We start from the raw sequence: 26784 nt of genomic DNA on the forward strand, positions 1-26784 counted from the left end.
GGGTGTTAAATTTCCCCACTATTATTGTGTTACTCTCGATTTCTCCTTTTATGGCTGTTAGCATTTGCCTTATATATCGAGATGCTCCTGTGTTGGGTGCATATATATTTACAATTGTTATATCTTCTTGGATTGATCCCTTGTTCATTATGTAGTGTCCTTCTTTGTCTCTTGTAACAGTCTTTATTTTAAAGTCTGTTTTGTCTGCTAAGAGTATTGCTACTCCAGCTTTCTTTTGATTTCCATTTGCATGGAATACGTTTTTCCATCGCCTCACTTGCAGTCTGCACATGACTCTGAGTCTGAAGTGGGTCTTTTGTAGACAGCATATATACGGGTCTTGTTTTTGTATCCATTACGAATCCCATTAAATTTTAGGTAATTATATGTATGTTCTTATTGCCATTTTGTTCATTATCTTGGCACGAAAGCACCTCGCCTACCGTCTCATTGTGACTCCTCTTTTGTCTTTGAATGTAAAATATCTTTTTTGGTAGGTTTCAGTCTTTTTTGTCGATGATTGTTCAGCAGTTCGTTGTGATGTTGCTGTTTTCGTGAGAGGAGGTGAGCTCGATCCTTCTACTCCGCCATCTTTTCCAGAATCGAGGGGCTGCTGTTAGTTTGGACGCTTGCTGTCTGTTTCCTCAGCACCTGCTGGCTTTTATTCCCTTGATACGGGGTGTGCAGGTGCAGCCGCCCTTGTGCGCTGCTGGGAGGGCGGGGGCAGCACTTGGCGACTGCTCGCAGGTCTCGTAGCGGTGGCCTGTGCCTGCCTCTGGAGCCCACGATGGCGGCAGCGACTCGCGCCCGCCCCCAGAGCTCCTGTAGGCAGTGTCCTGTTGCCTGGGAGCGCTCGTAAGGAAAGAAGCTCTTACGGTGGTCCCTCCCCTCTCCTCGTGCACCCCTCAGTACGGCGCCTTGGCTCTCTGACAGGCCCCGGCTTCTTCCGAGCACACCCTCAGTTGCCACAGTCCAGCCTCTTCAGCTGTCTCCGTGCATCCCGCCCCGGGCCTCTCCCTGGGTCTGACCTCCGAAGCCTGAGCTTCAGCACTGACGGATGAGCGTCTGAGGCTGGGGAGCGCAGGGTGGCGGCGCCGACCTTCCGTTCAGGCTGCTCTCTGTGCTGCCCTCCGCAGACGGGTTCCTGTGCTCTCCTGCTAGGCTCCGACGCTCGCCGCCTGTCCAGGCTGATCTCCACAGCTCCCTGCCTGGGGCGCAGGCCCCGTCTACATTCCTTTCTTTTTCTTTTTCCTTTTGTTCTACCAGGTTAGCTGGAGGTTTTCTTGCCCTTCGGGAAGTCTGAGGTCTTGTGCCTGCGCTCAGGAGCTGTTCTGTGGGAGCCGTCCACCTGCAGATGTGCTTTCCACGTTCCTGTGGGAGGAGGTGAGCGCCTCGTCCTACTCCTCCGCCATCTTGGTCCCGTCCTCTTGTTTTATTTATTATTATTATTTTTACTAATAAAGATATTTATTGGAACAGTATAAAGGGTTTTATATAAAATGAAAACAAGGTATCACATCAATTAAATACTTGGACAAAGCAATCATTTGTTACACAAATTAAAATTCGTTACAGAAGCCACGTTAATTCTATTTATTGGGAGCCAGTGAGGGTGAAGTCAGCTTACACAACAAATAGAATTCTGTCTTGTTGAGAGGTTCATCGTAGCTCTATTATTTTTTTTAATTAATTTATTTTTGGCTGCACTGGGTCTTCGTTGCTGCACACAGGCTTTCTCTAGTGGCAGAGAGCGGGGGCTGCTCTTTGTTGTGGTGCGCGGGCTTCTCACCGTCGTGGCTTCTCGTTGCGGAGCGTGGGCTCTAGAGCGCAGGCTCAGTAGTTGTGGCGCACGGGCGTAGTTGCTCCGCGGCATGTGGGATCTTCCCGGACCGGGGCTCGAACCCGTGTCTCCTGCACTGGCAGGCAGATTCCCAACCACTGCGCCACCAGGGAAGCCCCATTGTAGCTTTAAATGAGATAATACGTAAGAGGGGGAATTGAAAAATTGTTTTTTCCTTCCAGCTACGTATGTCCTTGACTTAACCACATTTAAACAAATGTGCTTCTTTAGTTTGCTCACCACCCAGTCTGCAAGCTTCTTGGCTCTTTACCGGCACTGCTGGGAGAAGGTCGCGGCCCCTTGGTGTGCTGTCTGCTCCAGCCAGCCTTCCTGCTCCCAGTCCCTGCTCGTCCCCTGCAGGCCCCGCTCCCCTGCTGGCCCTGCGTCTGTCAGCTCTGCTCGGGGGCATGGCAGCCGCCTCCCGGCTGCCCGTCTTCCTCCTTCCATCCTAATCTTAGTTTGTCACCAGTTATCTTTCTAAAACATTTGTCTGTTGACCGAAGTTCCAGTCTCCCTTTGCAGCAGAATGACGTACAGAATTTCAGGGCCCTGGCCTCCCCTTCCCTGCCTTCCCGCCCTCCCTCGCGCTGAGCCCAGGGCCCTGCAGCCGGCGGATTCCCCTTCCAGCCTCTGTGCCTCCCGCACTGTCCTCTCCTGTGCGATCTTGCCTGTCCTGTGGGCCCACTCCTGCTGTCGTCCTAACCGACACTTTTCTGGTTCCTCTGGACAGGATAAGCGATTGTCATCTCTCTCCGTCATCGCCCTCTGCCTGCCACTGGGGATAACACCGAGCACGTTGTTTACCAGGCTGGTCCCCGCCTCTCTCTCCCATGAGCCCTCGTGGGCTGAGGGCCTGTCCGAGGTTGAGCATCCTTGGGCCTCACATGGAGTCTGCAGCTTAGAGGCCCCGCCCCCACGTTTGAATTCAGCACATCTCACGGCCTGTGTTTGCCTCACACGCTGCTTCTGTGCCTGAAGCAGAGATGTGCTTATTCCTGTTTCTTATAGGTCAGCAGTGGGCGTATGAATAGTAAAACAGTGATGAGTTTAAGCAGTGTTTAACATGCACGTGAATACCAGACTCTAGGGTGGACATTTCCTTTTATTGCAACAGTGAAAATCATTGGATCTTCATTCTTTTTTGTAGCAACTGATCACCAAAGTATATTGACGTCTTTTGTTTACTTGTCTTCAGTTTGTTTATGAGAAATGCATCTTCTGTTTATAGACACGGGGAAAAAAGTGAGGGGAAGAGTTTAAGACACTTGCCCGAAGATACTGTTAAAAGTAAACTGTGACAGGGTCTGGCTCGGAAGGCAGCATCTGTAGGGCGAGAACGGGTTCAGCAGCACTTAGAACCTGGCTGTTACCACACCCTTTTACACCTGCACGTGTACCTGTGCTGGTTATTCTTTCTCCTGTTCATTTTTTAACTGAGGCATAGTTAACGTACAGTGAAATGCACAATTTTAAGTGTATAATTTTAACAGTTCATTGAATTTGGTTTGACAGTGCGTGTGCCTGTGTCGCCTGCTGCCCTTTCCGTCAACTCAGAAAGTTACCTTGGACTCTCCGTCATTCCCTCTTGTGCTCCAACCCCGTTCTGATTTCTTTCAAAATAAATTAGCTTCGCCTGGTTCAGAGTGCCATGCAGATGGACTCCTACTGTACATACTGTGTTTTTCACTTGGCGTGATTTTTTGAGATGTATCCACACGGTGGCCTGTATCCGTCCGCAGTCCCCCTTGTATGAATATACTGTGGTTTGTTGATTCATCTCCTGGTGAGGGGTGTTTGGGTTGTTCTGCTTTGGTGACTTAATGAATGCAGCAGCTGTGAACAGTTCTGTACACGTTTTGTGTTCATATTCACCTTGAGGTAAATACCTAGAAGTGGAATTGCCGAGGCACAGGGAGGGTGTTGGTTTAACTCTGAGAAAGTACCAGGCCGCTTTCCGACGTGGTTGCCATTTTGGTTATTTTTAAAAATTTATAAAAGTAACGGGGTTTGGTCTCATTGTAGAGATTCTGCTGTAGACCTGAGGACTGCGATGGGCAGTCCTGGGTTTTGCAATGCTGGTTTTCTTTTAAAACAGTGCTAACATAAGCTCATTTGAAGATACTCAAAATGAATGTGAATGCAAAGTTGAAAGTATCACTAGGCATAATCAGGCATTACTGGTTCAGCACGTTACCTGGCGTTTAAAGCTGTTGGCTACTGCATAGATATTTGAATAGAGTTACCATATATATATATATATATATATATATATATAAATGCCATATTTTACAAGTCACCTCCGTTAGTTTAAGCAGCTTGTGGTTCACGGCCACATTTGTTACTGAGAAGTTCAGAGGGGACTCAGAGCCACAGATAGGCTAGGGAACCTTTGGTGTGCAGGGTGGCGGTGACGGGTGCGGGGAGGCTGTCCACGTCCTTGTGGAGGGAGGACGGGTCCTGAGGAGACTTGTAGGGTCGGGTGGGCAGGGGAGCCTGACAGCAGAGCCGGGCCCGGCGGAGGGGGCACTCCCGGTCAGGAAGCAGCGAGCAGCCTCCAGTTACTGGGAGGAGACCAGGGGAGCTTACCCTGCCCACCCCTCGACCCCCGAGTCCCCTCACCCTCTTCCACGCCAGCCCCCTGGTGTCCTAGTCAGGGGTCTTGGTTTCAGAAAACAGACACCAACTGAGGGTTTGCTGAGAGAAAAATGTTACGTTGGAAGGATATCAGATGCAAAGAGAGTGGACAGGCTGCGAGGCACACGGGGCCGCCAGCCTGGGTGGCAGTGGAGCTGTGCAGAGGAAGGACGTCTTGTTCGGGGTGCCTTTGCCAGACCTGTTGTTTGGAAGATGGACCTCCTGGATTGGTCCTCTGATTTCATTTCATTTTCTCTCCTAAGGTCTTTGTCTTGTTTTTGTTTGTTTTTTGCTGATTTACTGTAGCTGATTTACAATGTTGTGTTAGTTTTAGGTGTACAGCAGACTGATTCAGTTTTATATATATGTATATCTAATCTTTTCCAGATTCTTTCCCAGTATAGGTTATCATAAGGTACCGAATACAGTTCCCTGTGCTATACAGGAGGTCCTTGTTGGTTAATCTATTTTCTGTATAGTGTGTATATGTTAATCCCAAACTCCAAGTTTATCCTTCCCCCCTTCCCCTTTGTTGTTTAGTTCTCCTTTCTGGGAAATTTCCCCATTCTCTCTTCCAGTCCTGTTTGTAAGATTAAAAAATTCTACCATCATATTTTTATTTTTCAATAACTAGGAAGTTCTCAGAATGTTCCCCTTTGTCTCACAAATGCAGCCTCTTAATTCTTCGTAAGTTTTCTTCTCTGTGCATTATGCCTGCTCTAAATTCCGGTTTCTCTCTTTTCTCTCTGGGGCTCTTCCATAAGACCTGTTTGAGCTTTTCTCCAGAACATCTGTTGGCTCTTGGTTCACATTTAAGGATGAGATGTACCAGGAGCGTGTGCTTGGAGCGTCTGCGTCCATGGTCCTTTGTCCTCTGGTGGCCCTGGTCTTAGGGAAACCTGGCAGCAATCTGACCTCTTTGGGAGGGGGACACGCCGCCTCTTGGTGTCTTCCAGCCTCTTTTCTTGGGCCAGATGAGTGCTTCTAGGGAGGCTACGTCTGCTTGCCCACCCAGTGGGAGACGCTGCCAGGCTGGGATGCCCCTCACTCATTCCACCCGCTCCTTCGTGCACTGTGCCCCCTCCCCCGGGGCACCCTCCCCCAGCGGGGCCTGGTGCACCTCTCACCTCTTTCTCTCTCATCTTTTCTGTAATTCCTCTGCTGTGGCTGGTGAACGGTGAACACTTGCTGCCTGTTGAAATGCAGGTTGACCAGATTTGGTCTGGATTATCCCTGGGGCTCTTTCTCAGGGATTTTGGCTTAGAGATTTGTATTTAAGACCAGGGCTAAAGTAACAAGAGTGTAAAATGGACAGGTTTAAAATAAATTACTTAATTTTCAGGATTGTCAAGCAGTTTACTAGTAACGAAAACCTAGAGGAGTCATGATTTCATAGTTAAAGATGGTTCTGAGCAACGGAACTTCAGGTGGGAAGCGTCACATCGGTTACATGTGCTCCCAAAGTTGATCATATGCACTGAGAAATAGTATATGCGCCTTGGTCATAAAATAAGTAACTTTTCTAATCAGATTTTATTATCTTTCAGATCCTACCACATAGGACAGTATGCACCTTAAGATCCTGAAGAAAAGACACAAAACGTTCAAGTGATGTCTAAAAATAATTTGTGAGGTAAGTGATTGCTTACTTAGGTCTCTAATCACTGTTTCCTCTCTAACGGCTGACACTAACTTGCACACCTTTGAAAAGGCAAATACGGGCAGTTCAGATGGTTAATGGTGACAAGCAGATCTTTTTCTTCACGTATTCTTTGGGTTTGCTTACCACCTACGCTAAAAGGAGAGTGTGTCCCTGGAGGAAGATTCCATGAAGGGAATTGATCAGGTATTGGCAGGTACTACAAGATGAGGGGAGTTCTCAAATGTAAACCACTGGAAGGGTTTTGCTCGAGTGGTTGTCCCTTCAATAATGGGCGTCTGCAGTGTTGCTCTTAGCGTTCTGGGAAACGGGGCCTGATTTAACACGACGATCAACAGCTCAGGTTCGGAGTGTAGACAGCATCCCATTAAACTGGACATTAAAGTAGAAAAACCGTCGGTCAGTGCACAGTGCTTTCAGGTCTTTTTCAGACGTGATCACGCAGAGTATTCAGTCACCAGTGACGGGTATCAGCACAGAGTGAGGCTGTGCCCTCGCCCTGGCTTCGCATCGCCAGTTGCCGTGCCATTTGCTCGTGTTCCCAGCATTTTTAGATTAGTTGAGTGTAAAGGAATTGTTTCTTCATTTCCTCCCCTCCCTTCCTGTTGCATTAATGAAGTGTAAGTGCTGTGACTCAGCGGAAGGCGCCTGCTCTTGATGACAGATAACCGGATGTGTTCAGCCTAACCTCGCCGTGTTCACCGATTGCTTTCTTGCAAATGAAGTGACTTTTGGGCACCAGATTGTTCTCCCTTTGCCTTCTAGTGGATTTTACAAATTCAGCTCTGAAGCACACAGGCGTGATGCCTCAGTATCCTAAAGTGCTTCTGGGAATGTCCCTTCCCGCCCACTGGGGTTGGTATGTGTGCAGTCACCCTTCCTCACAAATACAGCTGCCATCTGCCCCTCTGGGGGAGGCCTGCGGCTGCTGTCACCAGTGCCTCAGCCGGGAAGGTTAATCGGGACTGGGTCAGGCGTCCAGAAGACTCAGGTCCTGATTTCTAGGCAGAACTCGGGCTGCACGAGTGTGCTCTGACAAAAAGCTGGCCTGTCTCTGGACACGTGGCCCCTGCGACTGCTCGCTGCCCAGCAGGCGGGCACCCATTGCTCCTAGAAAGCGTCTTACCTGAGGAGTAGCCATAGAGCAGAGGGATTCTGGTCAGGGGAGTTTTTCAGCTAAGGCTTTGATGAACATTTATGATTCACTAAAAAACTTCCGTGGCCATCACTAGGCCTCTCTCTGGATCTGAGACGGGGACCAATTCACGTTGCTGCGTCTGCCTGGAAACAGATGTGCGCTTGCCGTGAGCCCAGGGGCGTGCGGGCACCCGATGGGGAGCCCGGAGAGAAGAGCCAGGCCTTTCCCACGAGGGCTGACAGCCAGCCCAGGGCTGAGACACGGACGCCCTCTCAGGGTAGGGAGTGCTGAGCACACTGCCCGTGGGGCTGCCGAGCCGGTCCTCCTCCCAGAGAGTCTCAGCCCCCTGGCGGCATCAGGCTTTACAGTGGTGTAGACAGGACCGCGCTCCAGCACCCTCTCCAGATAGCCGTGTCTGCTGTTCAGAGTCCCTTTGCAGAGTGCTCTTCAGAGGCACGAGGACTGCCTCTGCAGGATGACTTGCTTGGCAGAGAGAAGCCTCGGGCGCTGCAGGGCGGGTGGCCTCTGCGGCAGAGGCCTTAGCAGGAAGGCAGCCGTCGGGTCCAGTGTGTGCTGGCTGAAGAACGGCTGGTTCGGGGCTGCCCAAATTCTTATCTTCAGTTTCTTCACTTCAGTAATTTTAAAGCTCTTGTTGTCTGATCTAAGAGCAGGCTGCGGGGAACAGTTTCCTTGCTGTCTTGTACTAGTCAGTATCTTTGTATCGAGAGGGAAACCTGCAAAATATTTGCAGAAGGAACTCTCACCAGCAGATTCACTCATTCAGTAATGTTTTCATCGTTCCCGTGCTCCAGTTACAGTTAAGGAAGGAAGTAATGCCAGGATTCCGAGCGGATGCTGTGCGTCAGCTGTAGCAGACCCGGCCCCAAGAGCATTCTCATCCCTCCTCCCCCGCCACGCTGGGGAGGCCACAGTCGCTTGCTCTGTGCTTGTTTGAAAGAAGCCGAGCCTGAGTGGAGAAAGCCCTTGGGTCGTTTGATAAAGTGCTATCAGTGTTTTTCTATCCCCTGCACGAACAACAGGGCCACATGAACTGACTCTGTTTCCCTTTCTTTATTTATCATGAGTATTTCTACTCATATCAGACACTGATGACAGGAGGTTATAGGTTTAAAGCAGCAGCAAAATGTTTGCTAGGAAAAGTGTAAGTTTTCCTTTAGTTTCTGACCCTGTGTGTTCTCGGGTATTAGGAAATATGGGAGAGTTGTCGAAAGAACAGATAAGTGAAGGAAACTGTTAAAAGACTGAAAGAGGAAGGGCGTTCTAGAAACAGCACAGAGTTAAAGAAGACTGCCTCAAAAACATGGTCGCACGTTGTCACAGTTCAAACGAGGGAGAAGTGAGAGTGAAGAACTCAGTGAAACAGGGAAGAGTCAGGCGAGAACTGGGCTCTGTGGTCGTGGGCCGGTGTGGAAACGAGCAGTGAAAGAGCCCCTTGTCTGTCAGCCTCTCGTCAGCTGCTGGCACGTGTGCGCTGCGGGCCCTCGGGCCTTGGCACCGTGGATGGGGCCGTGGTACCCCAGGCCTCGTCTTGCCCAGGCTTGGAGCCTGGGTGCCAAGGGTGTCTAGCTCCTGCCCCGCGTCGTCCTTGTGCAGTGTGGCTGGGGCCAGCCGCAGGTGACCGTGTGTCCCCGGGAGCCTCACCAGTTGTGTCCCATGCCCCTCCAGGGAAACCATGCCGTCATCAGGACACCGGCTCCGGGATGTCGAACACCATCCTCTCCTGACCGAAAATGACAACTACGACTCTTCCTCCTCCTCTTCATCCGAGGCCGACGTGGCAGACAGGGTCTGGTTCATCCGCGATGGCTGTGGCATGATCTGTGCTGTCGTGACGTGGCTACTGGTCGTGTACGCGGACTTCGTGGTGACGTTTGTCATGCTGCTGCCTTCCAAAGACTTCTGGTACTCCGTGGTCAATGGAGTCATTTTTAACTGCCTGGCGGTGCTTGCCCTGTCCTCTCACTTGAGGACCATGCTCACCGACCCCGTGAGTACCTGCCCTCTCGCTGGGGTTTTCGGCCGGGTCTGGGCTGGGGAGGCACCAGCGGCACCGGGCGGAGGGCCTCATGCTCCCGCAGCCTCGGGGTTCACGAGTTCCTGGATACAGGCTGGTGGCGTTGTTTGTGGCTTCGCTGGAGAGAACCCAGCGCCCAGAGAGAGGTGATGTCATGGTATATTCATGGAAAACATTACACTGAGCTGTTTATTCAGATGAAGAAAGTGTACTGAATAATGCCTGAAATCCTATTTTATTTTTTAATGTTTATTTATTTACTTGGCTGTGCTGGGTCTTAGTCGCTGCGCGTGGGATCTTTATTGCTGCTTGCGGGATCTTCGTTGCGGCCTACGGGATCTTTTTAGTTGCGACATGCGGGATCTTTAGTTGTGGCATATGGGATCCAGCTCCTGGACCAGGGGTCAAACCCACGCCCCCCGCACTGGGAGCACGGAGCCTTAGCCACTGGACCGCCAGGGAAGTCCCCCCTTCTAGTTTAAATACTTTGTTTCTCTGAAGTATGGACTGAAAGCTGAGCGATGTGGCATCTAGGTTTCACCACTTTACGAATCACACGCAACTAATTTAACTTCTTTGGGCTGCAGGTTAGCTATTATCTTTAAGTTCGCTGTAGGAAGAGCTGGTAGTGTCAGCCATCTTCCTGCATGTTGAAAACGGGGCTGGGTCCATCGTTTGTAGGCGTTTCGGCGAGGAGGCCACCACGTCGGTGCCCAGGTGCCAGGCTGCGGTGTGCCCGGTGGGGCCGGGGGAGGGAGGGCTACCCGGCTGGGCCCCTCTCATCACAGTGCTTGTGTCTTCTGACCAGTGTAGGCGTCCTTCCCCCCGTGGTCCCGCTCCTGCTACAGCCCCTCTCCCGCGGGAAGAGGCCTCACAGCTCTTCAGGAAGCCCCGAGAGCCGGGGGTCGTGTAGCAGGTGTGTGTAGGGCGCTGCCTCTGCTCCCGCCGGGCGTGTTCGCTTCACTTGTTTCGCTGCCAAGAAGCTGGATGGAAGCGCTGAGGGCTGGAGTGTGAGGTGGGGGAGGGTGTGAGTCCTGGATGCAAGCATTTTTTAATTGAAATTTAATTCACATTCCGCAAAATTCACCCTTTTGTTCGATAATTTTCATGTATTCACATCACCGCAGTCATTTGAGACATTTTCATCACCCGAAAAAGAAACCCTGCAGCCCTTAGCTGTCACCGCCCCGCCCCCCCAGGTCCCCCAGCGCCAGGCAACTGCTGATGTACTTTCTGTCTCTGGACTGGCCTGTTCTGGACAGATCACATAGATGGAATCACACAGGGACACATGGCCTTGACGTCTGGCTTCCTTCGCGGCGCGAAGTTCCTAGGGCTCACCCACACCGCGCACTGTCAGGGCTTCGTTCCTCTTCACGGCTGAAGACTGTTCCACTGTGGGGTTGGGCCACGTTTTGTTTACAGCCATCGTCAGTTGGTGGCCATCGGGGTCCTTCCCACTTTCTGGCTGTTATGGACAGTTCTGCCGTGAACCCTTGTGGACCAGGTTTGTGTGGACCCATGTTTCGTTTCTCTTGGGTAGAGACCCAGGAGTGGAAGTACCGTGTCATATGTTCACGCTACGCTGAACTGCTGAGGGTGGTTTTTCGTGGCGGCTGCAGCGCGTTAGAGTCCCCCCAGCAGTGTACGGGTTCCTGCTTCTCCACCTCCTCAGGTGATGTTCATGTGTTTGATGAGAGCCATCCTGACGGCTGTGAGGTGGTACCCCATTGTGTTTTGATTTGCATTTCCCTGATGACTAACGATGCTGGGCTTCTCGGCCGTTTGTAGGTCTTTGGAGGACGGTCCATTCACGTCCTCCGTCTTGACATCTGGCTGTCACTGCTTCCGCCATGCCACACGTCAGGACTCCAGTGGCAAGTTACAGAAACCACCGGGAGTCGGTGTGAATAGAACCAAGGGCACCCCGCGGGGTGTCAGGAGCCCAGGGCAGGGGTGCGTCTGGCCGCGGGCAGGCATTGGGACTGGGGTGGGGAAGCTCTCGGGAAGGAGGCAGGGGAGAGGCCAACTGAGCCCCCAGGCACCCCTGTCCTTCCTGGCATCTGGCCCTCTGCCGCCTAGTGAAGACGGTGGCCCCTCACACCAGAGGGAATTGGGAGCGCTGGGTCCAGACGCACCAGAGGGAATTGGGAGCGCTGGGTCCAGACGCACCAGAGGGAATTGGGAGTGCTGGGTCCAGACGCACCAGAGGGAATTGGGAGCGCTGGGTCCAGACGCACCAGAGGGAATTGGGAGCGCTGGGTCCAGACGCACCAGAGGGAATTGGGAGCGCTGGGGTCCAGACGCACCGTGTGGGGGAGACTGCGTGGCCGGCGGGGTCGGGTGTCTGCTCCGTCCTTTCCTCGGGGCGGCTGCTTTCTCCTCTCTGAGGATCACCTTCAACACGGGGTCCAGTCTGGGCTGAACGAGAGCCGTCACGCCACCCGGGTGAGGCCAGTTCTCTGCCGGACGTCCTTTTACTAAGCCATTAGGAACAGTCAGTCTTTGCTAGGATTGGCTCTGGCCTGGGTTGTTTCTTGAGAAGTTATTGGTACTTTGAGGGGGGAGCAGAAAGGAAGTTGGGGTCTCTGACATGTGATGGACCAGGGAGCTGATCGATCCCAAGGCGGCAAGCTCACCTCTGGAGGCGAGTCTCAGTGTCAGAAGCATGAGACTGTGCAAGGCCACCCGCTGCCCCGCGCCCAGAGCCTGCTCTCCTCTGTCCCCAGCCTTGTTCTACAAGCATCAGCCTTAGCAGCAGATGTGTGCCGAGGGCCCACTAAGGCGCCTTTGTTCCGGGCGTCCTGGGACGCCTTTGGGCGTTCATTAACCCACCAGCACCTTGCGGAGGTGGGCGTACATCACATTAGAAGGTGAGACCCACAGCTGGCAAGAGGCAAAGCTGGGGTTTGAACAGTTATCCGTTGCCAAAGCCCTTGCTTTTTCGTTAACTTCTTACAGACATTTCATTATACACAGAAGTGGAGAGAAGAGGGTCATGAACCTTGCTTATCACCTCGTGGTCAATCTCGTGTCAGCGATATCCTCGCCTACTCCCTTTCCCTCCCCAGAATATTTGGAAGTACATCTCAGACATTATAAAACTTTATTTGTAAATAACTGTGTGTATCTTTAAAAAGGGCTCTTTTTTTTTTTAATATAAATTTATTTTTTATTCTTGGCTGCGTTGCGTCTTCGTTGCTGCGCGTGAGCTTTCTCTAGTTGCGGCGAGCGGGGGCTACTCTTCGTTGCAGTGCACGGGCTTCTCATGGCGGTGGCTTCTCTTGTTGCAGAGCATGGGCTCTAGGTGCGCGGGCTTCAGTAGTTGTGGCACGTGGGCTCAGTAGCTGTGGCATGCAGGCTTTAGTAGCTGTGGCGCGCGGGCTCAGTTGCTCCGCGGCATGTGGGATCTTCCCGCCCAGGGCTCAACCCCTGCATCGGCAGGCGGATTCTTAACCACTGAGCCACCAGGGAAGTCCCAGAAGGGCTCTTCTTTATAAAAGCATGGCTACAACGTCAGTGGCTCATGTGGAGCGGTTGAAGAATTCCTTACTGTGTCCAGTGAGAGTCCACATCTCCTCAGTCGTCTCAGTCCTTTTATATTCTTTTGTTTGAATCAGGATCCAAATAAGATCTATCCTTTGTGACTGGTTGATGTGTCTCATTTTTCTCCTTCCGCTCTGGGGTTTTCAGCTTATATCCCTGTACGTGGTTTAACGTGCTCCTCGTCCCCTGTGCTGCCCATGGATTAGCAGGTAGACCTAGGGGAAGCGCCACACTCCCGTGCCCCTAGGTCAGGTCCTGGGGATCCAGGATGCGTGACAGGGAGGGAACCAGGGCGTCAAGATGGAAAGATATGGGGGGGAAATGTGCTTTGCAAATCATAACTTCCCTGGATATATGTATGCCGTGGTTGGGAGCACTCTTCCTAAGAGTGGGCACCTGGTTTCCTTCTCCAGGGCGGATCAGAGGTGGGTGGGTGCAGGTGTGAGACGTCGGGCGCCAGCACCAGCAGCGAATGGAAAAGCTGTCAAGAGCAGCAGCGAATGGAAAAGCTGTCAAGAGGACGCTGTGCCACAGGGGAGCCGTCTGGGCCGTGCTGGGGTAGGAGGCGTGGCTATGGCAGGGAGCACAGTCCTGGCGAGACACAGATGAAACACGCAAGATGCGTCTTAGAAAAAACATGCCCTGAAAATGGTTCGAAGGCGAACGCGAGCTTGAGGAACGTGCCTCACCTGTTCGGAAGGTTTCTTTGATGGAGCGAAGAGGGGCCCACTGGTGCGGAGGAAGCGGGCGCTCCTCTGGTGTGACCTGGTGAGACCCGGTGCTGAGCGGACCCGGGCCCACCCTTCTGCTCCGCGTCTGGCCTGCGAGAGCACATCGGACTACGGAATCGAAGTGTAGATCGCCAGCCGCGGGGACCTGGGTGAGTCATCGAGAGGCACTGTGGGAGACGGGCTGCCTGCCCAGGGCTCTGAGCCGCAAGAAGGACCAGAAGATGCCTTCATCTCCACGTGGGCTGGTGGTTACGTGTTATCTGACGTGTCGCCCCCTCGAGATGCACACCTGTCCTCCGTGAGCATCGCAGGAGCGCTCTCCAACCAGCGGGCAGCGTGGGGTGCCGTGCTCCGCAGAAGTGTCAGGTCACGTGTTTTACTGTGGAAGCAGCGTGTATGAAACGTGTGACCCGAGCTGTCACCAGGAGCGGCTGTACAAGGTGGGAGCTCCTGAAGTCAGCACAGTGTCACGGGGCTGGCGGCAGGCGTGGGGCGGGCTGGGGTCCTGGCTTGGTTGAGGGACCAGAAAGACTCCAGAGGGTGTTGGGAAAACTGAGTAAAATGCTGGACCTGACCTTCTGATGTGAATTCTCAAAAATGAACCTTTAAACCCTGAACTTTTTTTACACTGTAGATTAAGGAGACAGGTGGCACGTTAAGGCCAGGATCTTGACCACAGCAGCTTCCCTGTGTTAGGATGGGGGACTGACCGGTGCCCATCTGGAGGGCAGTCAGCTGCAGGGTAGGGTCGGGCAGTGAACCTTCCCATTTTGCCTGCAGCCCTTCCTGTACTGCCCCCTGAACCCGGGGCACGTTGTGGGACCTCACTCCTGCTCGTGACAGGGCCGCCTCTCCGGCTCCCCGGGGGCCTTGGAGCCAGTGGTCCTGGGTCTCCACACGTGCCTGCTGGGTTTTGCAGATGTGGGTGTCGGCCCTGGCCCTGCAGAGGTTGGCTCGGGCAGCCAGACAGTGGGCTTTCAAGAGCTCCAGCGCAGCTCCTGCTGCCAGTGGTGTGCCTGCCGTCTCCCCGTGCCCTCCTGTCACTGCACCCCCGTCTCCCCGTGCCCTCCTGTCACTGCGCCCCCGTCTCCCCGTGCTCTCCTGTCACTGCGCCCCCGTCTCCCCGTGCCCTCCTGTCACTGCGCCCCCGTCTCCCCGTGCCCTCCTGTCACTGCGCCCCCGTCTCCCCGTGCTCTCCTGTCACTGCGCCCCTGCTCTACTCCTCCCTCCCAGTGGGGCTCCTTCTCCAGAAACGTGCATTTCTGTGTGAAGGACAAGCTCCATGGGGCACAGAAACGGGGTCCTGGCCTTGTCCACAGGCCATGGTGCCCAGAATGATCTTCCAAACGTGATTTCCACTGCCTGTCTCCACTGCCCAGAGAACAATTCCTCCCCCTCTGCAGCCTACTCGGGCCCGCTGCCCTCCCGTGTGCGGGGCTGTCCGGCTCTTGCTCCCATTTCCAGATTCTTGGTCCCTCTCAAGCTCCCCTAGCGCTCAGGGCTCCTGCAGACACACTCTTACAGCCCCGCTGTTCCTGCCCCTGGGCCCGGACGCCTGGGGGAGGGGGGTGCTTGGGGCTCGTGTGTGGCGGCTCCTGATGAGGTTGGCAACTTCAAACACACAAGATAAAGTCCTTTTTGAGACTGCTTTGTTCAGCACTCCCTGCTGCCGCTGATAGGAAACCTGTGTGTCAGGAAGTGTGCGCACCCTGGGGACGCCAGCTGCCCTGGGGCTGGAGTGGCTTCCAAACACACCTCACCTCTGGCACGTCCTGCATGAAGTTTGAAAAACCCAGGTGACTCACCTTATGAAGGATGACGCACTCTATATTTTGAATTCATTTTAAAGCATGTTATTTTTCATGAAAAATAAAACTTCTGGTCCTGCCTGAGTAATAGTTATTTTTCATATTAAAGTAAGTGGCAACTACAGCATGATAAATTATATCATGGTACATAACACCCAAGACTAATTCCTAAATTCACTGATGTTTCCTTCCGCCCAGCTAAAATACACTGTTATTAAACCATAGGGGGCAGTACCCAAAGGGAATGCTACTAAGGAATACATGGAGAGTTTGCAGCTGAAGCCTGGAGAGGTGATCTACAAATGCCCCAAGTGCTGCTGTATCAAGCCCGAGCGCGCCCACCACTGCAGGTATGGCGGCCCTCCCCCAGGGGAACCCGAGTGCCCATCACTGCAGGGACCCCTTCCCCAGGGTGACCCGAGTACCCATTACTGAAGGGACACCTTTGCCAGGGCAACCAGAGCACCCAGCACTGCAGGGACCCCTTATCTGCAGCAGCCAGTGCATCCACCAGTGCTGGGACCCCTGCCCCGGGGAAGCCCGTGTGCCCACGACTGGAGGGGCCCCTTCCCCGGCACAGCCAGAGCCCACGCTGAAGGATTTCTTCCCCAGGGCAGTCTGTTCACCCACACCCACCCTTACGGGGACCCCTTTCCTTAGGCAACCCGAGCACCCACCACTGAGGGACCCTCTCCTCAGGGCAGCCAGAGTACCGAGCACTGCTGGAATCCCTGCCCCAGGGAAGCCTGAGTACCCACCACTGGAGGGACCGCTTCCCCAGCAGCCATAGACCCACCACTGCTGTAACCCCTTACTTGGGGCTGAGCCCCCCACTACTGCAGGCACGGCTTCCCCAGGGCATGTTGAGTGCCCAATCTGCAGACACCCTTCATAGTGCAGTCCAAGTGCCCACCACTGGAGGGAGCCCTTCCCCGGTGCAGCCAGAGAACCCAATGCTGCTGGGACCCCTTCCCCAGGCAGTGTGAACACCCACCACTGGATGGAACCCTTTGCAGGTGCAGCCTGAGCCCCAGCCCCTGCAGCGACCCCTTCCACAGGGCAGGAGGCCCCCTGGGTGGCTTCTTCCCAGTACTGTCTTCATTGGGCGGTGTTTCCTCCGAGCGTGGAATAGTGAAAATCTAACTGCTCCTTTTCAGTATTTGCAAAAGATGTATTCGGAAAATGGATCATCACTGCCCCTGGGTGAACAACTGTGTCGGAGAAAAGAATCAGAGATTTTTCGTGCTCTTCACTGTGAGTAAAGATACTCATGGAGTGAGTGACTTGTACTAAGTTCTTTATCTGGAATCTTACCTGGAGCGAGTAAGTTTATGCTGACGTCAGCCCTGCAGCCTCTTCTCTGGGACTCAAATTATACCTGTGCTGTCACTGGTAGGAAGTAGTCCACCAGATGAGTGTACGTTGCTTGTGTTATTCTGGGTGTTTTACTGTGATTTAATTCTCTCCCAGATACCTTGAACCCCAGTTGTTAATAGGCTCTTGCTGAAGTGGTAGAACGTATTTCCCCATGTGGATTTCTGTGCTTGGTCCAGTGTGGTCCTGGCGAGGCGGATGTCAGCTGCTGCTGTTACTCCTTCCCTCACTCATTTTCACTGACCCATGAGATCAGGAGTAAACGTACGGTTCAGCGGCCTTTCGTCCTCGCATGGGCTAATGGGTGTCTCCCCGCAGATGTACATCGCGCTGGCGTCCGTGCACGCGCTCGTGCTCTGCGGGCTGCAGTTCGTCGCCTGCGTCCGAGGGCAGTGGACTGGTAAGTGCAGGTGCAGGCCCCCCTGCACGTGCACGCTGTGGGGGGAGAGGGGAGGCAGAGGAAGAAGGGATCCTCCAGTTTCGAAGGAAATCGTCTTGGTTATTTTAGGAGTTAAATGAGCTTTTTAAGAAAAGAGTATGGGGACAGTTCTCACACTGCCATTTTGCTATAATGAAGCCACATACATACACTTGGTCTTCCTTAGTCAGTAATAGTTTCTGCACTTTGCAGATTGTTGAGACTGGGTGAGAATGCGTATTGTTCCCAGCAGGCCTGTGTGTGCTCTGGCTGGTCGAGCGTGCATGGCTGAGTACGAGTCGCCCCGCGAGTGTAGCCAGGCAGGCGCGAGCTGGGCGGCCCTGGCCTTGGGTGTGCGGCCTGCTCACAGGTGTAGGCACACGCGACTCTCATCTTTTCTGGCTTTTGCTGTATCTTAGTATGCAGTGCTGTACATGAATACAGTCTCAGTAGAAAGCGGGGTAACACAGAACCTTCCGCACCTGCCGACCAGGAAGTGGTGGTGTGGGTTCTTGCCTGGCAGGGCTGCCTCCCGCCCCTGGTGGACAGCGGGTGTGCCTGAAACGAGCTCCTTCCTCCGTGTACGCCGGCCTGAGGGCGGCACAGAGCCGGGGCCGCTCGCCGCGCTCCGACGTCCGGCCACAGCCAGCTCTTCTCGTTCACAGAATGCAGTGGTTTCTCACCTCCAGTCACTGTGATCCTGCTGATCTTCCTGTGCCTTGAGGGTCTGCTGTTTTTCACTTTCACCGCAGTGATGTTCGGCACCCAGATCCACTCCATATGCAATGATGAAACGGTACGCTCCTCGTCTGCTGTGTCTGCTGCGGCCTTCGTGCGGGCACGAGTCGGCGGGCAGCACTGCTGTGGACAGCGGGGCCCGCGCGTTACCCGGGAGGTGGACGGGGCAGCCCCGAGGGGCCGCGACAGCATCACTGCACGCGCCCCCCTTGCTGCGAGCAGCTCGGGTTTCCAGCGTACCTGTGATGTGAGAGTCAACAGAGCCAGGCGGGGAGAGCCGGTACATTCCGTTTCTAGGAGGCCCCGCCCCCTGGCAGCTGCAGGGAGCTGGTCGCCTTCATGTCTTTGAACTGAAGGCCCAGAGCAGGCGCTTCATCAGCATTTGTAATAATATAGTATGTGGAAAAAAAGACAATCCTGGCCCGGAGGGCTGGCTCCCCCTTTGCCTCTGAGGCTGCCTAGGCTGTCCACCCCGCTGGTGGCTGCAGCCTGGCTGTGCTCGGGGGCCGCGGGGCTGGTGCCAAGAGAGCCCCCGCTGCTGACCCCGACGCCTCGTTCCCACGTGCGGAGGGAGGGACGTGTGAGTCTGGTGGTGCTTCCCCTGTTGTCACCGCTCGCCTGACCCGTACCTGCTGCGGGTTTTCCTGGCGCTGCCGCGCACTTGCTTTTCTTTCTCCCGCAGGAGATTGAGAGGCTGAAGAGTGAGAAGCCGACGTGGGAGCGGAGGCTGCGGTGGGAAGGGATGAAGTCCGTCTTTGGGGGCCCCCCCTCGCTGCTCTGGATGAACCCCTTCGTCGGCTTCCGATTCAGGCGACTGCAGACGAGACCTAGGAAAGGGGGCCCCGAGTTCTCAGTGTGAGGCTCTCATCGTGCTGGGACTTGTTCACGGACTTTATCTATTTGGGGTCGGAAAGGGTTATCAGCAGCTCATCTGTGGCCAGTAGGGCAAGTGGAGAGCAGTTGCTTGCAGCAAGCAGAGTTTATACGTTTCCGGTCACAGATGGCGGAGTTCCCACACTAACTGGGTGGCGTTCTGATCCGTGTCACCGTCCAGTAACAAAAGGACGTGGCCGCGCGGAGAAGCCGAATGTCATTATCTTCCTGCACAGTTAGGAGTTCTGTTAACGTACTTGGCATTTTCTAAGAAGTTTCGTGGGTTGTTACACGGGTTATTAAAATCCTGTGCGCTGAGCTGCTTTTCTCACTCATGAAGAAAACGAGCCAAGCCAGTGACCAGGAGTTCTGCGGCTGGTGGCTTCGGGGAGCTCCCGCTGGCCCCGTGATTCCTGAGGGTCCGCCTCGGTCCAGGAGGGGCCTGGATGCAGGAGCCGCAGGCGCTGCCCGGAGCATCAGGGCTGCAGGTTCGCTCCCCGCCCGGGGCTGGTGGGCCCTGACCCTGTGGGCAAGTCCATGTGTGTCTGTGTGTGTGCGTGCACGTGTGTTTTAAAGTGGGCCGTGTTGTTCAGGCAACATAACACGTTATGGGCGTGTGCCACAGACAGGCTATTTTTTAGAAACCGACGTTTCAGGGAAGAGGGGAGAGCTGCGCGGGGTCCCCCCTCCCGTGGGGTTTACTATGAATGTATTGCATATTGGAGAATATCTCAATCCAAAGAACAATCATTCCTGTGTGGTCTTCTGTTGCCCTCCTGTTTTAATTTTTTTTACAAAAATCTTGAGTGCGTGAGAGGGCTTTGGCACTGACCTGTCTGGTTCTGGCCAAACAAGCAGCGTGTAAACGGCCCCTCCGTGAGAGGAGAGCAGCGTCTGTGGCGGCCTGGCACCTGCAGCCTGATGCTCGCGCAGATGGCCTGCAGGAGGCGCACGCGGCCCCGACGAGGTGAGGGGGCCGCGAGGCAGGAGCCCCTGGGCCCCGTGGGCCTCGCTTGCAGACTATTCAGGATGGCGACAGCTTGTTTGATTTTTCAGTTTTTACCTTTTTGGGGCATCATTTTGTTTCTTTACCCACGTCACAAGCGATAAAATAGGACCCTTGGTGCAGAGCTTAAAATTATGCCAGAAAGCAAACAGCTCCCCTCCCTGGGGACTCGCCTTAAACTTGCCTGGTTTGTCGGTGTTTCGCGGGACTGAGGAGGAAGCCATCTCTGACAAGGTCTTGGGGGGGGGGGGTGGTGTCCCCTGAGCCCACGTCCCACGCTGAGAAGAGTGGGCGTCTCCCTCCTGGTCTCCACGCCTCTCTGCTCATCTGTGAGCTGTTTTGCTTTCGTTTGCATTAACCCGTCCCCTGTCCTGATCAGGGTTTCTACCACTGCTGGCACAGAACCACAAAGGGCCTATTGGACAACAGTCTAGCTGAGTAAGCGAGCTGTGGGACGGGTGTGAAATGGACTCAGTCACTGCAGGACGTGGGCTGTGACGGGGGGGCGCCGAGTTGCAGCCGGAGGACTAACAGAACAGGAGACTGATGGGTTTCCCGAGACTGTTCTGCAGCATCTGTCGTCTGGGTTGGACGTGTGTATTGGGCTTCAATGTGAGGCTTTTCATATGTATATCCTGGTTATCAATAAAAACAATTATCAAAGTGGTTGAATCCTGTGAGACTTGGCAAATACGTGCAAATCAAGTATACTTGACTTTTCAACCTCTTCTTTCAATGTAACTTTTTTAAGAAATAAAGCCACCAGTTGACATTCTCCAGCCCTTTGTTCAGTGGCGCGGTTCTTGGTGGGTCGTTGGCGTGTTTGCGTGCTCGGCTCTGACACCGGCACCCGGGCCGCTGCGGTCCCCCCTGCTGCTTCCAGAGCCCCATCCTCGCCGGGGACAAGTGAGCCGCTCTCCCAAAGGTCGCCGTCTCCACATTTAACATTTTACTTCCAGTCGACGCAACTGATCTCACTTAGCTTTGTCCTAAACATCCCTTCATTTTTTTAGTGCGCTTGGAAATAAAAATTGTAAAGATCACGCTCTTCCATCCAGCATCTCAGGTGCCCACAACTTCATTCAACAGTGTGTCTAGTACTTGCAGTCAAGGGAGGGACCCAGAGAGGCGAGGCGAGGCGAGGGTGGCCGCCACGTAGGGAGGCACTGGCCGGCCTTGCAGACGCGTCCCCGAGCACGCCGCTGCGCCGGCAGCCACCCTCAGGCTTGTGTCTGTGGCTCTGCAGAATTGTGCCGCTGTTCTGTGTTCTTCCTGTTGGAATGTTTTATAGGCTCATCTCAGATGACGTCTGCATTAAAATGGAAAATGAAAAGACGACCCAACGAGGAAGGTGGCTGAATCCCGTCTTCCGTTAGATTTGGGTTTTGCAGCTTAAGCAGAGAGAAGTATCCTGAAGGGGAGACGGCCTGGGAAAAGCCCGGGAATGGTGGGCGGGGTGCCCGTAAAATCCTTGTTGATCCCAAAGTAGCATTCTGGAGCCTTCAGTGACAGGCCAGCTGCCCACAGTGTTGCCTGAGGATCCAGTATGAAACCAGATCGCTCCCCGCACAGGACACAGGGAAGTTACGGCCAACTGCAGGTGTGCGGCTGGGTCAGCGAGCGCTCCCCGAGCCGGGTGCTGATCTTTACGGAAGGAATGGCTCTGCCCCAGGACTGATGGCAGGCGTGGAAATTACGGGGTCTCTGTGCACTTTGGAGACCCCACTGCGGCCTCCCAGTTTTGCCGCCGAGAGGGTCTGGGAACTTCCGGTTCCTGTCTCAGACGACCTTTTTTTTTTTTTTTATTAACTCAGGAAGCCTTCACTATCTTCTTTTTAGTCCTTGGTTCCTCAAAGTCAACAGTCCTCTGCCTTGATGCCAATGCTTGGTGGACCCTTTCCACCTTAGACACGTGCTCCTCGGTTCTGACAAAAGTGCTGTGTTCCAGGGGCTTCCCTGGTGGCGCAGTGGTTCAGAATCCGCCTGCCAATGCAGGGGACACAGGTTCGAGCCCTGGTCCGGGAAGATCCCACATGCTGCAGAGCAACTAAGCCCGTGCACCACAACTACTGAGCCTGAGCTCTAGAGCCCGCGAGCCACAGCTACTGAGCCCGCGTGCCTAGAGCCTGTGCTCCACAACAAGAGAAGCCATCACAATGAGAAGTCCGCGCACCGCAAAGAAAAGTAGCCCCTGCTCGCCGCAACTAGAGAAAGCCCGCGCGCAGCAACGAAGACCCAACAGCCAATAATAAATAAAGTTAAAAAAAAAAAAAAAAAAAGACTGCCGTGTTCTGTCTTTGGGAGTTTCACCCTCTCCAGTTTCTTATTTTTCTGACTTTTACGCATTGGGCTGCCTAGACTCTACTCTGATTTCCTCTCATTGTCTCCTCTGTTTTCTGGAAAATATACCTAACTTTGTCTTCTATCTCTTCTATTGGATATTTTATTCAGGCTGTGATAGTTTTAATTTTCAAGAGTTTTATAAAAGACTGCTTTTTTAAGAGCAGTTTAAGGTGCACAGTATAATTGAGAGGAAGGTAGAGAGAGTTCCCACATACCCGCTGTCCCCACACACGCACAGCCTCCCCACGCTGTCAGCGTCTCCGCCAGATGGTGCACTTGTCACTGATGAGCTGATGAACCTACACTGACACGTCATCACCACCCAGAGTCCACAGTTACATTAGGCTCACTCTTGGTGGTGTACATTCCATGGGTTTGGACAAGCGTCTGATGCTGTGTATCCTCCATTATGGCAGCACTCCGAGTATTTTCAGTGCCCTAGAAATATTCTGTGCTCTGCCTACCTATCCCTCCACTCCCTTGCCCACACTGGCAACCACTGATCTTTTTACTGTCTTCATAGTTTTGCCTTTTTCCACAATCTCATAGAGTTGGAACCATAAAGTAGCCTTTTCAGATTGGCTTCTTTCACACGGTAATATGCCTTTAAGGTTCCTCCGTGTCTTTTCACGGCTTGACAGGGCATTTCTCTTTAGTGCTGCATAGTATTCCGCTCTCTGGCTGTGCCACAGTTTATCCATTTGTCCACCTAAGGGCATCGTGCTTGCCTCCAAGTTTTGGCAATGATGAGTAAAGCTGCCATAAACATCCATGCACAGGTTGTATGGACACTGTTTTCAACCCCTGTGTGCTATGCTATGAGTTTCAGGCCTCTTAAGTCTGACCCACTTGGAGTTGATGTGTTTTATGTGCGGTGTAAGGTAAGGGTCCAGTCTCTGTGGTGTAAGATGTGTGGACGTCCAGTTTTCTAAAAATCACTTGCTGAAGAGACTGTCCTTTCCCCATCGTGTAACATTGGCACCCTTGTTGAAGACCAGTTGACCGTACACACGTGGTTTTATTTCTGGGCTCTGTATTCTATTCCATTGGTCTATATGTTTCTCTTCATGCCAGTACCATACTGTTTTTATTACAACAGCTTTGTGATATATTTTGAATCTAGAAAGTGTGAGGCCTCTAGCTTTGTTCTTTCTCAAGAGTGATTTGGCTCTTTGTGATCTTTTGTGGTTCCATATGAATTTTAGAGTTTTCTCTATTTCTGTAAAAAATACTGTTGGGATTTTGATAGGGATTGTGCTGAATCTGTAGATATATTTGGGTAGTATAGACATTTTCACAATATTAAGTCTTCCAGTCCAGAAACATGGATGTCTTTCCATTTGTTTCTTTAATTTCTTTGATCAGCGTTCTGTAGTTTTCAGTATACAAGTCTTTTACCTCCTTAGTTAAGTTTATTCCTAAGTATTTTATTCTTTTTGGTGCCATTGTAAACAGGATTGTTTTCCTAATTTCCTTCAGGCAGTTTGTGGTTAGGGTATAGAAATGCAGCTGATTTTTGCGTGCTGATTTTGTATTCTGCAACTTTACTGAATTTATTAGTTTTAGCAGTTTTTTGGTGGCATCTTTAGAGTTTGCAACATTATGTTGTCTGCCAACAGGGACAGTTTTATTTCTTCCTTTCCAACCTGAATGCCTTTTACTTCTTTTTCTTGCCTACCTGCTCTGGCTGGGACTTCCAGTACTGTGTTAAATAGAAGAGGTGAGAGCGGGCATCCTTGCCTTGTTTCTGGTTCAGAGGAAAAGCTTTCAGTTTTTCACTATTGAGTATGATATTAATTGTGGGCTTTTTATATATAGCCTTTATTACGTTGAGTTACTTGCCTTCTCTTCCTAGCTTGTTGAGAGTTTTTATCATGAAAGGGGGTTGAATTTTGTCAAATGCTTTTTTTTTTTTTGCTTCTATAGAGGCGATCATATCTTTTATCTTTTATTCGGTTAATATGGTGTATCACATTAATTGATTTTTGTTTGTTGAAACATCCTTGCATTCCAAAGCTAAATCCCACTTGGTCATGGCATACGATTCTTTTAATGTGCTGTTGGATTCAGTTCGTTGGTGTTTTATGGAGGATTTTTGCATCCATGTTCATCAGGGATATTGGCCTGTAGTTTTTTCTTGTGGTGTCGTTGGCTTTGGTATCAGGGTAATGCTGGCCTCATAAAATCACTTTGGAAGTGTTTCCACCTTTTCAGTTTTTTGAAAGAGTTTGAGAAGGAATGGCATTAATTCTTCCTTAAGTGTTAAAGTGGACTTTACCAGTGAAGCCATCTATTCCTGGACTTGACTTTGTTGGGAGATTTTTGATCACTGACTCAATCTCTGTATTAGTTATAGGTCTGTGCAGACTTAATAAGACTAGAGATGAAAAACTAGACATTATAACCGATGCCAGAGGAAGAAGAATGGTCACAAGAGACCACTACGAACAATTACGGGCCTGCAAACTGGATAACCCAGAAGAAGAGGATCAATTCCTAGAATCAGAAACCTACCAAGACTAAACCACGAAGAAACAGCACACCACTTGAAAACGCCAGCCGAGGTGAGTGCTGCGGTGGGTCTGGTAGAGAGTTAACGGTCGGCATCACTGCTCTGGGGGTCACCAACGCAAGCATTAGTGGCACATACTTTGTTTTGAGGAATTTGGGGGGGAGGTACTTGAGACCTCAAATTGATAAAGAAGCAATGTTCAAACCAAATGACACATTTGGGGTTTAATTATGCTGCTTTTATTGCATCTCCTCGTTCTCACTGTCGTCCTGAGGACATCGTGTGGAACGAGTCGAGAAGGGAGAAATGAAGGCTCCTACCCAGCCCCAGACCAAGGGTGACGAGCTGCTCCAGACCACGTGGACCTCCCAGAGCTTTAAAGATGGCGCCGCAGGAACGGTGACCTGGTTGCAGGTCACATGGTCACCACACGTTTTCCAAGTAACACAAACACAGCAACTCCGGGTAAGACTAACCAGCTGCAGGAATCAGCGATGACGTCATTTAATTCCAACTCATGAAACTTGGTGTTGCCACCGTTATGCCGTCTCCCTTCCTGTGGCGTCAGCCCATCGTTCCTAAAAACATCCGGCCCATTTTTTGGTCGTCTCCTCTGTCCACCCAGGTGGGCCAGAGACACTTGGCTCTATGGTTGTGATTTCTTTTCCAGTGCTGGAACATCCCAGAGAAGCACGACTTTGCAGGCTGACTGGAGAGAGCTGGGAGCAAGCACTGACATTCACTCGGGTCCCTAAAGCCCCCAGGTTCTTCTCAAGAGTCGTTCACACATGAGAACCCACAGAAGTGAACGCCCTGCAAGGCCTTCTTCTCGTGAGGACATCACCGTGTTGCCCAAATACATCCAACATTTTACACACTAACACTTTCATGGACACACAAATTCCCTGCATCCGGGTAAACTTTAGATTCTGATTCAGCAGGTCCTGGGTGCGGCCTGAGACTCTGCATCTCTAACCAACTCCTGGTGGTGCTGTTGCTGCTGGTCCGTGGCCCACACTTTGAGTAGCAAAGTCTAGATGTCAGCCAACATGGGAAGCGTTAATTACTCTATGGTAGCTGCGCAGTCAAAGTATTAACCATTTGGCAACGTTGAAACGTATTTCGCTTGTGTGAGCGAAGAAGACCACCCTCGGTTACACTCCTGTGTCAGGATGACATGCACGGAAACACAGGCACGTCCGTATAAAGTCGAAACAGGAGGGGAACAGAGGGCAAGGAGAGCATTTGGATTTGCTGAGGTGACGAGCCTTTCAGAAAATCTCAATTTTTAAGTCCTCATAGGTTTGTAGAATAAGCAGTGTTTCTGAGTACATGACCCAGAAAGCAGGCTACTGAGCTGAGCCGCTTGCCGTCTACTTTAGAAGGGTGTTTACAGCCTCCTCATTCTGAGGACAGCCTGCGGCTTAACGAGACAAGCCTGGACGGTGACACGGCTCATACAGGCCGAAGGAAAAGGCAAGAAAAGGCCGATTATTTAAGCAGGAAACGCGTCGGTCGGGGGGGGGCCCTCGGCGGGGTCGCGTGGCAGGGGAGAGTAGCAGTCCTTCAGAGCTAGCATCCCGGCTGCTGCTGGAGTTTGCTGAGACCTGCGGCAGCGCAGGGCGGTCCTCGCTGACCTGCCGCCCTGCAGTGACCCTGGCTGCTTCCCAGGCACCCCGAGGAAGGGCTCACCCAGCTCTGAAGCCACTTCCCCTAAGTGGCAGGCCTGTCTTAAGGTCCGGAGACATCATCAAATCAGTGCGGAGGTGGCCGGGGCCCACTTTGAAGCGGACGTGGTCCTTTGGGTACACAAGCTCTGGCTCATTCGAGACACAGTGTTCTGAGTCCACAGGCGCACCAGCCCTGAAATCCTCTCCCGAGCAGGTGCCCGGCGTGGGACGGCCAAGCTCGACAGGCCCGTGGGCACCAGGAAGCTGAGGCTCACAGGCAGCAACCAGCCCTCCGACAAACCAGCACCGGCCCCAGGCTGGAAGAACTTGCTCGAGTTCCAAGAAGAGCTCCAAGTGCAAGGTTAAAGAATAGTAATGATCGCCAGGACGCACTTCTGACGTTTCCGGTCTCCAAAATGCCTTCCTATACATGATCTGATTGCATTTTCCCTACGACC

The 26784-nt window shown here is 52.6% G+C and overlaps 1 protein-coding gene and 1 long non-coding RNA gene across 2 annotated transcripts in view; one reads left to right on the plus strand and one right to left on the minus strand.

Moving 5' to 3' along the window:
* Positions 1–1921: 1921 nt before the first annotated feature.
* Positions 1922–26784, minus strand: part of LOC113626995 (uncharacterized) — a 43656-nt gene continuing 18793 nt past the window's right edge. The window contains exons 4-5 of the long non-coding RNA XR_003435383.1: positions 2081–8006; positions 1922–1966 (exon numbers count right to left, since the gene is read on the minus strand). This is a non-coding gene — a long non-coding RNA (uncharacterized LOC113626995). The remainder of the gene's footprint in view (positions 1967–2080; positions 8007–26784) is intronic.
* Positions 6016–20473, plus strand: ZDHHC7 (zDHHC palmitoyltransferase 7). The gene is made up of 7 exons (XM_027119091.1): positions 6016–6107; positions 8959–9280; positions 15618–15742; positions 16550–16646; positions 17085–17166; positions 17850–17980; positions 18605–20473. Exons 2-7 carry the CDS (start codon positions 8966–8968, stop codon positions 18779–18781), a joined length of 927 nt encoding a protein of 308 aa, XP_026974892.1. The 5' UTR covers positions 6016–6107; positions 8959–8965; the 3' UTR covers positions 18782–20473.

Source organism: Aethalodelphis obliquidens, unplaced genomic scaffold (assembly GCF_003676395.1).
Source record: "Aethalodelphis obliquidens isolate GAN/ISIS:26980383/991018 unplaced genomic scaffold, ASM367639v1 scaffold20, whole genome shotgun sequence".
NCBI lineage: Eukaryota > Metazoa > Chordata > Mammalia > Artiodactyla > Delphinidae > Aethalodelphis > Aethalodelphis obliquidens.

Bases quoted from the DNA above. Each gene is read 5' to 3' on its own strand.
- ZDHHC7 (XM_027119091.1), top strand. From the start codon at position 8,966: ATGCCGTCATCAGGACACCGGCTCCGGGATGTCGAACACCATCCTCTC. The intron at 16,647-17,084 runs GTGAGTAAAGAT...GTCTCCCCGCAG, and splicing joins GATTTTTCGTGCTCTTCACT to ATGTACATCGCGCTGGCGTC. The intron at 17,167-17,849 runs GTAAGTGCAGGT...TCTCGTTCACAG, and splicing joins CGTCCGAGGGCAGTGGACTG to AATGCAGTGGTTTCTCACCT.